This window comes from Pelodiscus sinensis, chromosome 2, assembly GCF_049634645.1.
Source record: "Pelodiscus sinensis isolate JC-2024 chromosome 2, ASM4963464v1, whole genome shotgun sequence".
In the NCBI taxonomy this organism is placed as follows: Eukaryota; Metazoa; Chordata; order Testudines; family Trionychidae; genus Pelodiscus; species Pelodiscus sinensis.
In genome coordinates this window covers 1,402,594-1,417,806 of record NC_134712.1, presented here as the reverse complement: position 1 = coordinate 1,417,806, position 15,213 = coordinate 1,402,594, and the positions used below count along the sequence as shown (strand labels likewise).

General features: G+C 50.4%; 1 protein-coding gene across 1 annotated transcript in view; it reads left to right on the top strand.

Moving 5' to 3' along the window:
- Positions 1–15,213, top strand: part of LOC112547122 (uncharacterized) — a 118,666-nt gene that overhangs the window by 17,382 nt on the left and 86,071 nt on the right. The window contains exons 7-10 of the mRNA XM_075923072.1: positions 4,034–4,194; positions 4,653–4,950; positions 9,517–9,677; positions 10,162–10,456. Of these exons, the coding sequence (XP_075779187.1) occupies positions 4,034–4,194; positions 4,653–4,950; positions 9,517–9,677; positions 10,162–10,456 (915 nt within the window). The remainder of the gene's footprint in view (positions 1–4,033; positions 4,195–4,652; positions 4,951–9,516; positions 9,678–10,161; positions 10,457–15,213) is intronic.

Here is a 15,213-nt window from a genome sequence, read left to right as displayed (position 1 = left end):
ATTTGTCCAGATCATTTTGAATTATGACCCTATCCTCCAAAGAAGTTGCAACCCCTCCAAACTTGGTATCATCTGCAAACTTAATAAGCGTACTCTCTATGCTGATATCTAAATTGTTGATGAAGATATTGAACAGAACTGGTCCCAAAACAGACTCCTGCAGAACCCCACTTGTTCAGGATTGTGAACTGTTAATAACCGTTAATAACTACTCTCTGGGAACAGTTATCCAGCCAATTCTGCACCCACCTTATAGTAGCCCCATGTAAGTTGTATTTGCCTAGTTTATTGATAAGAATATCATGTGAGACCGTATCAAACGCCTTACTAAAGTCTAGGTATTACCACTTCCACCGCTTCTCCCTTATCCACAAGACTCGTTATCCTATCAAGGAAAGCTATCAGATTGGTTTGACAAGATTTGTTCTTTACAAATCCATGCTGGCTGTTCCCTGTCACCTTACTATCTTCCAACTCTGCAGATGATTTCCTTAATTACTTGCTCCATTATCTTTCCTGGCACAGAAGTTAAACTGACTGGTCTGTATTTTCCTGGGTTGTTTTTTATTTCCCTTTTTAGAGATAGGCACTATATTTGCCCTCTTCCAATCTTCTGGAATCTCTCCTGTCTTCCATGATTTTCCAAAGATGATAGCTTAAGGCTTAGATACCTCCTCTATCAGCTCCTTGAGTATTCTAGGATGCATTTCATCAGGCCCTGGTGACTTGCAGACATCTAACTTTTCTAAGTGATTTTTAACTTATTCTTTTATTTTATCTTCTAAACCTCCCCGCTTCCCACTAGCATTCACTATGTTAGACATTCCTTCAGACTTCTCACTGAAGACCGAAACAAAGAAGTCATTAACCATCTCTGCCATTTCCAAGTTTCCTGTTACTGTTTCCCTCTCCTCACTGAGCAATGCACCTACCCTGTCCTTGGTTTTCCTCTTGCTTCTAATATATTTATAGAATGTTTTCTTGATTCCCTTTATGCCTATAGCTAGTTTGAGCTCGTTTTGTGCCTTTGCCTTTCTAATCTTGCTCCTGCATTCCTGTATTGATTGCCGATATTCATCCTTTGTTATTTGTCCTAGTTTCCATTTTTTTATATGACTCTTTTTTTATTTTTAGATCATGCAAGATCTCCTGGTTAAGCCAAGGTGGTCTTTTGCCATATTTTCTATCTTTCCGACACAGCGGAATAGCTTGCTTTTGGGCCTTTAACAATGTCCCTTTGAAAATCTGCTAACTCTCTTCGGTTGTTTCTTCTTTTAGTCTTGCTTCCCATGGGACCTTACCTACCAGTTCTCCGAGCTTACCAAAATCTGCCTTCCTGAAATCCATTGTCTCTAATTTGCCGTTCTCCCTTCTACCATTCCTTAGAATCATGAACTCTGATTTCATGATCACTTTCGCCCAAGCTGCCTTCCACTTTCAAATTCTCAACCCATTCCTCCCTATCTGTTAAAATCAAGTTTAGAACAGTTTTCCCCCAGTAGCTTTTTCAACCTTCTGAAATAAGAAGTTGTCTTCAATGTAGTCCAAGAACTTATTGGATAGTCTGTGCCCCGCTGTGTTAGTTTCCCAACATATGTCTGGATAGTTGAAATCCCCCATCACCACCAAATCCTGCTCTTTGGATGATTTTGATAGTTGTTTAAAAAAAGCCTCTTTCGGGTAGGTGGGCTGTAGTAGACCCCTATCATGACATCACCCTTGTTTTTAATCGCTTTTAGACTAACCCAGAGACTCTCAACACTTCTGTCTCCTATGTCCATCTCCACCTCAGTCCAAGCGTGTACATTTTTAATATATAAGGCCACACCGCTTCCCTTTTTCCCCCACCCGTCCTTCCTGAGCAAGCTGTAGCCTTCTATACCAATATTCCAATCGTGTGTATTATCCCACCAAGTCTCTGTGATGCCAAAGTCACAGCTGTATTTATTTATTAGCACTTCCAGTTCTTCCTGCTTATTACCCATACTTCTTGCATTTGTATATAGGCATCTAAGATACAAACAGTGGGAAGGGACGGGGTGCTCAGGAGCCCTGAGGGCACAGCATGGGCAGGGCCATGCCAGGCTGCTTGGGTAGGCTCAGCCCCTCCTCCCCCCACTATGATACTTGCTCTGCACCCTTCTCCTCCCCTCCAGCTCCCTGCATGATGCAGAACAGCTGAGAGCTCTCCAGCCCCACCTGTTCTGTCTCTGCCCTCACAGCTGTTCCTCCTGCAGAATCATCACACCTGAGCCAATAGGAACTGGGGTTCCTGGCTCCAGAGACTCCTGAGGCCTGGAGGGACCTTTCCCATCTCCAGGTCTCCAGGGGAAGGAGAATCCACCATGTCCATCAGTAATTAGCTTCAGGGGAAACAGCCCTTGCTGATAGAAATGGGAACCCAGCTGGTCCCTGTTTCAATGGGGCTGAGGGGGGAACAGCTGGGCTGGCAGCATCTCTTAAAGTGTCCATTCTCCCCATGCCGATACGCAGAAAGGTGGGTCAGGAAGCCACCCCCAGGGGCCATCCCTTCCTTCCCCCCCCCATGCTGAGTCAGGGCCAAGTAAATCTAGACCAGAGCGCAAAGCATGGCAGCTGCTCTCCAAAGCCTCATGGTGTTACTGTGTGATCTGGAGCACCTGCCACTGTCTGGTGAGGGATTTCTGCTGGGGGCAGCTCCCCCACAGGGGCTTGGCACTTATAACTCTCCCCTTTGGAACTTCTTCCCTCTGGCTAGTTGTTCTTCAAACTCCTTTTTGGATTTTCTTATTATATTTTTACGCTTAACTTGACAAAATTGATGGTCCTTTTTATTTTCCTCACTAGGATTTGACTTCCACTTTTTAAAAGATGTCTTTTTATCTGTCCCTGCTTCTTTTACCTCGTTGTTAAGCCACGGTGGCACTTTTTTTGTTCTCTTACTGTGTTTTTTTAACTTGGGGTATATATTTAAGTTGTGCCTCTATTATAGTATCTTTGAAAAGTTTCCATGCTGCTTGCAGAGATTTTACTTTTGTCACTGTACCTTTTAACTTCTATTTAACTAACTTCCTCATTTTTGTGTAGCTCCCCTTTCTGAAACTAAATGCCACAGTGTTGGGATGTTACATTTGATTATATTATGGTCACTGTTTACAAGCGGTCCAGTTATATTTACCTCTTGAGCCAGATCCTGTGCTCCACTTAGGACTAAATCAAGAATAGCCTCTCCCCTTGTGAGTTCCAGAACCAGCTGCTCCAAGAAGCAGTCATTTCAGGTGTCAAGACATTTTATCTCTACATCCTTTCCTGAGGTGACGTCTACTCAGTCAATATGGGAATAGTTGAAATCCCCACTACTATCGATTTTTTTTAAATTTGATAGCCTCTCTAATCTCCCTTAGCATTTCATAGTCACTATCACTGTCCTGATCAGGTGTTTGATAATATATCCCTACAGCTATATTCTTATTATTGGAGCTTGGAATTTCTATCCATAGAGATCCTATGGAACATTTTGGTTCCTTTAAGATTTTTACTTCGTTGATTCTACATTTTCTTTCATGTATAGTGCCACTCCCCCACCAGCACGGCCTGTTCTGACCTTCCGATATATATTGTACGACTGTGTCCCCTTGATTGTCCTCGTTCCACCAAGTTTCTGTGATGCCTATTATATCAATCTCCTCCTTTAAAACTAGGCACTCTAGTTTACCCATTTTACTATTTGGACTTCTCATTTGTGCGTATCAGTTGTGGCATATCACAGTATTCTCCTCCCGCTGCTTTCAAACTGTTCGATCATTTATTTCAGTGTTTTATGAGGCACGGAAGTTGGGCTCATTGGTCCAGAATTTGTCACAGGGAACAATATTTGCCCTTTTATAGTCCCCTGGGACCTCAAGCATCCTTTGAGAGTTCTCTATAAAAGCATGAATAGTTCTGAGATGGACTCTGTTATTTCCCTAAGCGCTGGGGGGTGAATTTCAGTAGGTGTTGGCATTTGAACACATCTAACTTATTCTGTCTTCTTGGCTTCTGCTCTTTCCTTTAGCTGCGGGACCATAACTGACAGCAGACCTGGATCCGTCAGCACCATCTGCTGCAATGGCTTGGAGGGTCGTTATGTCACCATCGTCATCCCTGGCAGGGTGGAGTCTCTCTCCCTGTGTGAGGTCGAGGTTCTATCTCAGGGCTGTGCCCCACCCCCAGGAGGTAAGAAGCTGGTGCAATGTGACTGCAAACCTGTTCCCTTTCATGTTATACCCCAGTCCCTTGTGAGCCAGTGAGGCGGCAGAAACCTAGTGAGGCAGCAGAAACCGTGGGAGACTTTCTCTTCTCACTGCTCACCTGGGCGTGGGCTACAGCTCACAAGGGAGGCTCCATGTGTGAACATCGTGGCCCATCCCTGCTTGGGAGCAGTTCCAGCCGGGTATGGGACATGGTGGCTGAGAGAGGCTCTCTGTGGGATGAGACCCCAGCGCCAACCTTTTCTCACTCCCATCCCTGGGTCTCTGGCTCCCACTGAGAATCTGGCTCTGTCATGGTGCCTGGTTTGTATGTCCCTGCCAGGAAGAAGCTCTAACTCCATGTTGGACAAGGGTCTCATAGAGCCCCACCCTTTCCGGCAATGGGCACATTCCACCTCCCCTCTTCTCGCCCTCTGATTCCAGCTCAGAACTTGGCGCTAGGATGTCCGGCCACTCAGTCGTCCACGTTCAGGGACGATGCTGGAGATGCTGAGCCTGGAAGGGCCGTGGATGGAAAACGTGATGGGAATTATAAACAAGGCTCTTGTAGCCTCACCATTTTTGACATAGAGCCGTGGTGGAACGTGGACCTGGGCAGTCGGTATTCTATCTCCATGGTGATTGTGAAGAACAGGGAAGAGGAGTGTTGTGAGAAGAGACTGAAAGGAGCCCAGATCCACGTGGGAGATTCCCTAGTGAACCATGGCAAGGACAACCCTATGTGAGCTGCTTCCCCATTGCCTGCAGCAAGATGACTTCTCCCAGCTCAGGCCCAGGGGTTGGGCCTCATTGCCAGCCTAGGCTATAGCATGGCTTCTTCCCCTCTGAGCTGCCTGAGGCTTTGAGTGCTCTGTCAATGGTGCAGGGGCATAGCCACAGCTGGACCTGTTTAGGGTACAGCCCATCCACTTGGCCTCCAGGACCACTCAGCTCTAAGTTGTAGGACTGTGAAGTGCTACAAAGCTAGAGAAAGATGAAGTAAACTTTGGGAGATGGACATGGAATGTCCAGCCATTTTCATGTCTACTAAGGACGGAACCTGAAAACAAGAAATGTGAGTAGATAGTGTGACAGAGCAGGGGTGCCTATTGGAGTCCACATTTAAAGGACCTCCGCCCAGCCTATGGGGAGGGTCCACTGAGCCCAGGAAACCAAGTAATTACTTGGGACAAATAAAAGGAAAAACAGGGACGGGTGTGAGGGTTGCCGTGGCTTCCCCTCTTTCCTGTCCCCCTGTTCCTTCCACCAGTTCTGGGGACGACGGTGTCCCAGCCCCCAGAGCATATGCCCAGGTGGCTGCCACCCCTGCACCTGCTGCCTCCCTATCCACCGAAGCCGCTTACTGGAATTCCATCCCCGGCGGCCACCGCCCCTTCCCCACCCTGACCAGGAGGCACGGGGTCCGTTGCCTCCTGGTGTCAGCCTCGCCCCACGTGGAGACCTACGCGCGGGCGTTGGCACACGTGGTGGGGCTCACAGCCGTGATGGTGGCCTCCAAGATGTTCGGGAAGGTGGTATTCTTCCTGGCGTCGGAGGCCGCTGCCCAGGAAGCGGTGGAGAAGGGTTTGGCGGTGCGGGGAATCCACATTCCCCTCGAGCCTTTGGAGGACCTGGGCGTACGGGCGGTTTTGCCCTCCGTTCCTCCCCAATGCCGCCCTATTACCTTTCCTCTCCACCCTGGGGAGGCCCTTGTCAGTCCTGAGTCCCCTTCCTTTGGGCTGCAAGGACCCTACCCTCCGCCACGTTCTTTCCTTCCGCCGGCAGGTGCAAATCCAACTCCTGCCAGCGGGGCCTGGTGGAGGAGCCCTCGAAGGGTCATTTCTGGTGCCCTATCAAGGGGCCCAGTACCGGGTACATTACACCTTGGGGGAGGCCCAGTGTTTTCTCTGTCGGGCGACGGGGCATGTCCAAAGGGACTGCCCTTTGGCCCGGCTCGGAGATGCACTTGGGACCCTCGATGCCTGGGAGGGCACTGGGGTCGCCCCTCCTCCAACTGTGACCGTCGTCAATCCCACTCGGGCTCTGCAAGGCCCAGATAAGCGTGCGGGCGCCGTTGCTGCCACCACCCAAAGCGGCAAGGCTGGGCCTGTGGAGGAGAGGGTGGCGGGATCAGAGACGGGACTCGGACAGGGCCTACCTTAGGGGCCAAGGCCGCAGCAGGGGGTTTTGCCTTCCGGGTGGAGTTCCAGCCTTTCTTGGTCCCCTGGCCCTTCCTGCCCTTCAGGGCGGCTTTCTTAGTGGTGACACTGGTGGCAGAAGGTACCGTGGCAGGAGCGGTCGGGGTCCCGGAATCCCCGTCCATGTCCACCACCTCTGCTGCATGAGCGGGTGGCCCGGCAGCCTCAGAGGGATCAAGGTTCATAGAGGCAGTGAGGGAGGGTGGGCCAGGGGTGGCAGGGACATCACACGACTGCCCCTCCATTATGTTCATGGATGGAGGGGCGGGGGGAGACAGGAACAGACAATTAGGAGAGACCAATAGTGCCAGGGGGTAGAGCAAGGGGCAGGGGAGAGGGGGAAGGGGGAGAGAGAGGAAGGCTCACCACTCCCCCCGCTAGGCTGGAAGTGGGGTGAGAGGGCAGCAACGCACAAAGGAGGAGGGGGGGAGGTAAAGGAACAAGGGGTACAGCTCCCAGCACGGGAAGGTAAGAGCGGCTCCTCCGGCTGCACTGGGAATGTGAGAGGGTCAATTATTGAAAGGCATGTGGGAAGTGAAACGGTGTGTGGGGGGAGGGTAACTAAAGGAGAGTGGGAGGCTCAGGTGCCAAACAAGATGACAAAAGGGGGGCATGGGCCCACGAAAAGAGGAGAGGGGAATGCAGGCTGTGAGGAGGAGCCTGCTCAAGAAAGCAGGGGGGGCAGCAAGACACTGCTGGGGGGGGGGGAGGAAACTAGTGTGCCCACAGGCGCCTGAGTGGCAGGCTTACTGCACCTGCTGCAGGAGCCACCAGAGCAAGGGAGGGGCGGGGAGGCAAGCAGGGGGGCCAAGGATGGAGATGGCCCCTGCAGCAACAGGGAGGGAGCAGCAACAGAGATGCAGGGGAGACGGGGGGGGCAGAGGGAGCCCCCCCAGCCCCAGCACCCCACAAAAGTTGTACCAGCTGCCACCTAGGGGCCCAGATGGCAGGAGGCCCCTCACAAACACTCCCCCTCCCCCCACAAACTTGTGGAGGGGAAGGAAGACCCCCAGGAGCTGCTGTAAAGCAGCCCCCTTACCTCCTCCACTCCAGAGGGCATGGCAGTTGCAGGAAGGGTGAAGTCCAGGCCTGTAGCAGTGAAGAAAGGGGCCAGGCAGTCCCCAAAAAGTTGGAAGGGGGGGGTCCCATCTCCCCCACCAGGGTGAGAGCAGCAAAGGCCCCCCTATCCACTCCCACACTCCCAGCAGCTCCTGCAGCCAGGTGGGTGGTGGGGAAGATTGGCTGCAAACAGAGCAGGCAGAGAGAAAAGGGGACCTGGCCCAGAATGTAGCCAGGGCTTTTGCCCGAACGGGAGCAGCATAGCATTTCCGCAAGCAGCACTGATTTCAGACAGTAGGAAGTCAGTGTTCTTGTGGAAATTCAAGCGGCCAGTGTAGACAGCTGGCAAGTTTTTCCGCAAAAGCAGTCTAGACACAGCCAAAGCGTAATTTCAAATAACTGACGTCTCAGGCATGTGCATCCTGCTTTGTAGGACACAGGAATCAGATCATAGTCTTCAAACAGGTGATTTCATTAACAAACCAAAGAAGATGTATTTGGGAAAGCAGACTTGGTTGCTAGGCATTAAAAGCAACTGAGAAAACAGATCAGAGCACAGACAATTGCTTCTCTGGGATTTAGGGTCAGTTAACAGTGTACAGTGGGGGCGGGGAAGGGAGACATGGGCTCAGCAGAGTTCAAAAACCAAAAATAATGAAAAAAAACCTTATCTTGTCTCACTGCACATTCCCTATCTACTCACATTTCTTGTTCCCTGGTTCCATCCCTTGTAGACAGGAATATTGCTCGGCATTCCATGTCCATCTCCCAAGGTTTACTTAGTTTTTACCCAGCTTTTTTCCTCTAAAACCACACAAAGAACTGCAGCAGGCACATGCCTGCTATCAGTTTAGATCTTACACTTTCTGCCCATTGGTTCTCCTGCCTCCCTGCCAACACTTCCTGGATACCCACTGTTCTGGATTTAACCCCTTTAGGGTACATCTGCTTAACTTGAAATAAGAGCTTAACTTGAAATAAGCTACACAAGTTCAGCTACGTCAAGTGTGTAGCTTATTTCAAAATAGCTTATTTCACAATTGGGAGCATCTACAAAGCACTTATTTCGAAATAGAGCACTCTTCCACCGACTTCCCTTACTCCTAGTACAATGAGGGTTACAGGAGGAAGAATAATGGGTCCTTCAGCTTGACAGTATTTTGACATTGTTTTGAAATAACTGCCTGCTGTGTAGACACATACCAAGTTATTTTGAAATAACGCTACTGTTTAGACATACCCTTAGTTACTGAATGCTGGTTGATTAGTACTCCGCATGCATAGTGTCTCAGACTCAGACTTCAAGGTCAGAAGGGACCATTATGATCATCTAGTCTGACCCCTTGCACAGTGCAGGCCACAAAATCTCACCCACCCCTCCTGGAATAATCCTCTCACCTAGATCTCAGATATTGAAGCCTTCAAATACTTTGAAGACCCCAAGATGCAGAGAATCCTCCAGCTGTGATCTGTGCCCCATGCTACAGAGGAAGGCGAAAAACCTCCAGGGCCTCTTCCAATCTACCCTGGAGGAAAATTCCTTCCCGACCCCAAATATGGCGATCAGCTAAACCCTGAGCATGTGGGCAAGACTCACCAGCCAGACACCCAGAAAGTTCTCTATAGTAACTCCTATCATCCCTCTATAAACAGTCGTGCACCCATCTGATAGTAGTAATTAGGTAGGTAGGGCATGATTTGTTCCTCACAGATCCATATTAGCTATGACGCATTACTTTATTATTCTTCAGGTGCTTTCAGACTGTTCAATTATTTTGTTCCAGTATCTTCTGAAGCATCGAAGTTGAGCTGGTTGGTTCAGAATGCGTCACGTCCTTTTTGTTCCGCATTTTCAAAGATAGGTGAAAGGTTTGCCCTTCTCTCGTCTTCTCAGACCTCACCAGACCTTTATGAGTTCTCTATAAAAACATGAATAGTTCTGAGATTGGCTCAGCCAGTTCCTTAGGTTCTGTCGGGTGAATCTCACCAGGCACTGTGGGTTTAACACACCGACCTTGTTTTATCTCTTTGGCTTCTGCTCTTTTCTTTAGCTGCGGGACCATTAATGACACCAGACCCGGATCCCTCAGCACCATCTGCTGCAACGGGCTGGAGGGCCGCTATGTGACCATCGTCATCCCGGGCAGGGCGGAGCATCTCTCCCTGTGTGAGGTCGAGGTTCTATCTCAGGGCTGTGTCCCACCACAATGGGGTAAGGAGCTGGCACAATGGGAATAGAAACTTGTTCCCTTTCATGTCACACCCCAGTCTCTTCTGCACCAGCCTCTGCCTAGTGAAGCAGCAGAAACCCTGGGATCTCTTCCCTTCCCACTGCTCCCCTGGACGTGGGCTACAGCTGGCAGGGGCAGGTGTAGGAGGCTTCATGTGAACATCGTGCTCCATCCCTGCCTTGGGGAGTATCACCTGCGAGGGAGGGGATGCGGTGGGCTGACAGAGACTCTCTGGGATGAGACCCAGGCACCAACCTGCTGTCAGCATCGTCCTGCTCCCCTCACTCCTATTCCCAGGGTCCCAGCTACCAGCATGAACCTGGCTCTCACATGGTGCCCGGTTTGTGTGTCACTGCCAGGAAGCAGCTCTGGCTCTGTTGCAGGAGAGGGCTTTGGGACCCCGCCCCCTTATGTCCCCAGTGACGGGCATCTCTCTGCTCCCCTCTTCTTGCCCTCTGATTCCAGCTCAGAACTTGGCGCTGCGACGTCCGGTCACTCAGTCGTCCACGTACGAGGACAGCCTTGGAGAAGCCGTGGCTAGCAAGGCCGTGGATGGAAACCGTGAAGGGGCGTGGGATCGAGGCTCCTGCAGCCACACCCTGTACGACACAGATCCCTGGTGGAGTGTGGACTTGGGCCGCCGGCATTCCGTCTCCATGGTGATCGTGAAGAACAGGGAAGAGTGCTGTTGGGAGAGGCTGCAGGGGGCCCAGATCCGCGTGGGAGACTCCCTGGCCAACCACGGCAAGGACAACCCCCTGTGAGTTGCTTCCCCCTTGTCTGCGGTGAGATGACTCCTGCCAGCTCAGGCTCAGAGCTTGGGTCTCATTGCCAGCCAGGGCCATGGTGCGGCCTCTTCCCCTCCGAGCTGCCTGAGGCTGGGAGTGCTTTGCAGGGGCATGGCTATGGGTGAGCCTGGGTGGGGTTCAGCCCCACCCGTTTGGCTTACAAACACACCCCAAAACTGAGCTGTAGCGCAAGTGAGGGGGGGCAAGTGCATGACGCCCCTTCCACTCTACGGCTCATCCCCCCCTTTGACTCCACCCCTGCCTGATACCTTCCTTTCCTGACCTGCTGCTTCCTGCCCCATTTCGCCCCTTTCTCTAGACATGTTACCCCCTCCACCCCAAGACTTTCTGCCCCTGCTCCTCATGGGCAGCAGGTGAACTGACTATCAGGAGGCTAGTTCCAGGCTCCTCCCCTTCCCGCTACGGTCACATCCCTCTCCCTCCGCCACGACAACCCAGAGCATCCCGACCTCGTCTGCCCGCCCCAGCGGCCTCAGCGCCTCCAGTCCAGGAATCCTGAGCAGGCACCAACCCCAGCCTGCCCAAGTCCCATGTGGCAGGTCGTCTGGTCGCACCAGCCCCAGCCTGGGCCACAAACAGTGGGAAGGGACGGGGAGCTGAGGCCCACATGGGGGTGCAGCGTGGGCATGGCCACACCAGACTGTGTGGGGATGCTCGTCCCCGCCCCCAACACTGTTCTAGTCCCCCTCATCCTCCTGCCCCTCCCCTCCAGGGGCAACTGGAACCAGGGAGGAAGCCGCCCTCCTCTCTCCTGTCCCCTTCCTGCACCTCCCAGCATGGCCCCCCCACCTGAAGGTCAGGCCCCGCCCAGATTTCCCCTCCTAGCTGCGCCCCGGCAGTGGTGATCTGAGCTCTGGGCGGGAAGGGAATTGCATGGCACTGAGCACAGCGCCCCCTGCTGGGCCGTGCAGGGTGGCGCTGTCGCTCTCCAGCCCCTGCGTGTTCTGTCTCTGCCCTCACCGCCGTTCTCCTGAATCCTCGCACCCGAGCCCCCGGGAACTGATGTTCCTGGCTCCAGAGACTCCTGAGGCCTGGAGGGACCTTCCCCAGCCCCTGGTGTGAGCTGCCGTGTGACACGGGCCAGGGACCCTCACGCAGTGATTCTGTGCTGAGCCCGCAATCTCTGTGAGCTCCAGCGTGTCTAGATAGATGTCCCGGCCTTGACTTAAGGGTTCCAGGAGCAGGGGAATTCATCATGTTGCTTAGTAATTAGCTATAAGGGGAAACAGCCCTTGCTGATAGAAATGTGAACCCAGGTAGTTCCTGTCTCAATGGGGACTGCTAGGGCAGGTAGTATCCATTCCCCCCACAGAGATGCACAGAAAGGCAAGGCAAGGGCCATCCTTTCCATCCCCCCCATGCTGAGACAGGACCAAGTAGCCCTAGACCAGAGTGCAAAGCACGGCATCTGCTCTCCAGAGCCGCATGTCGTTACTGTGTGATTGGGAGCACCTGCCACTGTCTGGGGAGGGATTTCTGCTGGGAGCAGCTCCCCCTTAGGGACTTGGCACTCGTAGCTCCCCCTTTTGGAGCGTCTTCCCCTCCCGGACACCTTGCCTTTCCTGGGGTGCCCCTGAAACAAAAGAAGCAAAAGAAAGTATTTCTCTTCAGAGTCAACCTGTGGAACTCCTTGCCAGAGGACACTCTGAAGTCCAGAGCTATAGCAGAGTTTAGAAAAGAACTAAATATGTTCATGGAGAATAGGTGCCTCAATGTCTGTTAGCCCATGTGGCCAGAGATCCAGCACCATGTTCTGCACGGCCCTCACTGCTGTGTCCCAGAGACCGGGAAAGGGTGAGGGGGTGAATCACTCAATTGTTGCCTCTTGTGGTCAATGCCAGGTGCTCTTAGCCAGGATGGGTAAGAATGGTCTAATGTTTGTCTTTCCCTTATATGGGAAAAACTTTAAAACCAACCAATAGTCTAGTGTAGCACCTTAAAGACTAACAAAACATGCCAACGGGATCAGGAGCTCTCGTGGGCACTGCTCACTTCCTCAGCTGGCTGGAGTCTCTATGGGGAAGAATTAATGGAGACAAATCAGATCTCCAAAAAGGCAATACACAAAAACCTGTAGGAGAACACTTTCACCTGCCTGGGCACTCATTAATGGATCTCCAAGTCACCGTGTTGTTTTAGGCCAATTCCACAAGCCAAATACACACAGAAGGGTTGGAACTTAACTTCGTTCACAAGTTTAATTCTTCTGCAAGTGGCATGAACCAGGATATGGTCTGGCTGGCACACGACCTTCCACATCCTAAGGACTTAACTAACCAGCCTAACAATGGAGGTGCTAATTGTTCTTCTCAGCCTCTTGCAACTATTTGAACCATCTACTCACTAGCTTCCTTCCTCCACTCCTTTTTTCTCTTTTTTCCCCCCCTTCTCCCTCGCTTTCCCCTCTCCGTCCCCTCAGCCCTATTCCCTTCCTTTATTCTTGGATCTGGACTTAAATCATAGAATAATAGGACTGGAAGGGACCTCGAGAGGTCATCATGTCCAGTCCCCTGCCCTCATGGCAGGACCAAGCTCCGTCTACACCATCCCTGATAGACATTTATCTAACCTGCTCTTAAATATCTCCAGAGTTGGAGATTCCACAACCTCCCTGGGCAATTTATTCCAGTGTTTGACCACCCTGACAGTTAGGAACTTTTTCCTAATGTCCAACCTAAACCTCCCTTGCTGCAGTTTAAGCCCATTGCTTCTTGTTCTATCCTCAGAGAACAGGATGAACAAGTTTTCTCCCTCCTCCTTATGACACCCTTTTAAATACCTGAAAACAGCTCTCATGTCCCCCCTCAATCTTCTCTTTTCCAAAATAAACAAACCCAATTCTTTCAGCCTTCCTTCATAGGTCATGTTTTCTAGACCTTTAATCATTCTTCTCGCTCTTCTCTGAACCTTCTCCAATTTCTCCACATCCTTCTTGTAATGCGGTGCCCAGAACTGGACACAATACTCCAACTGAGGCCTAACCAGCACAGAGTAGAGTGGAAGAATGACTTCTAATACTCTAGTTATCTGAAGAAGTGGGTTGTGCCCACGAAAGCTCATGATACCATCTACATGTTTTGTTAGTCTTTAAGGTGCTACTAGACTATTTGTTGTTTTTTAAATTTTTCCTGTTGCAGACTAACTCAGCTACCCCTCTGAAATCTTACATGGAGTTAGAAATTTTCCTTCCTGGGAACAGCACTTTCCTTTATTGAATTTCTCCTTCTAGTTTTCAGGTGAATTCTCCACATTATCAAGATGATTTTGCATTTTCATCCTTACTTCCAATATTCTTACAACCCCTGCCAGCTTGGTTTCACCTGTACATTTTATAACTGTACTCTGTGTGCCAATGTCAAAGTCATGAATGAAAATATAGAACAGTACCCAACTATTCTCAGCGTGTTTTTTGTTTTTTGTTTTCAAACACCTGTGCACCCACCTGATCTCGAAGGCCTTTCCCTAGTTTGCTTACGACAAGTGTGTCGCTAGGGATTCTGTCAAAAGCCTTCCTAAAATGCTCCCCTCCCTCATCCATTAGGTTGATTAGTCTGTTAAAGAAGAACATTAAATCGGCATGGCATGAGCTGTTGTTTGCAAATCCACATCAGTCAGGACATATCACTGTAGTCTCCTCCCACTGCTCTCAGACTGTTTGATTATTTCAGTGTCTTATGAGGAACTGAAGTTGGGCTCATTGGTCCACAATCTGGAAACAGGGAACAAAGAGGAACTGCAAAGACAGGGCCCAGGTTTGCCCTTGTCCCGTGCTCTGGGACCGCACCCTCCTTCGTGAGTCTCTGCACAAGCATGAATAGTCCTGTGACTGGCTCAGCTAGTTCATGAAAAGAGACTGGAAAAGGGCAAATATTGTGCCCATCTATAAAAAGGGGAATAAGAACAACCCAGGAAACTACAGACCGGTCAGTTTAACGTCTGTCCCGGGGAAGATAATGGAGCAGGTAATTAAGGAAATCCTATGCAAACACTTGGAAGGTAATAAAGTGATAGGGAATAGCCAGCATGGGTTTGTGAAGAACAAGTCATGCCAAACTAATCTGATAGCTTTCTTTGATAAGATAACAAGCCTTGTGGATAAGGGAGAAGCGGTGGATGTCATATACCTAGACTTTAGTAAGGCATTTGATACAGTCTCGCTTGATATTCTTATTGATAAACTAGGCAAATATAACTTAGATAGGGCCACGATAAGGTGGGTGCATAATTGGCTGGATAACCGTAGTCAGAGAGTTGTTGTTAACGGTTCTAAATCGTGCTGGAAAGGGATAACAAGTGGAGTTCCTCAAGGGTCTGTTTTGGGACCCGTACTGTTCAATATCTTCATCAATGATGTAGATATTGGGATAGAGAGTACGCTTATTAAGTTTGCAGATGATACCAAACTGGGTGGGGTTGCAACTTCTTTGGAGGATAGGGACATAATTCAAAATGACCTTAGCAAGTTAGAGAAATGGTCAGAGGTAAACAGGATGAGGTTTAATAAAGAGAAATGCAAAGTGCTCCACTTAGGAAGGAACAATCAGTTCCATACATACAAGATGGGAAGCGACTGTCTAGGAAGGAGCATGGCGGAAAGGGATCTAGGGGTCATAGTGGACCACAAGTTGAATATGAGTCAACAGTGTGATGCTGTTGCAAAAATAGCAAATATGATTCTAGGTTGTATCAACAGGTGTGTTGTAAGCAA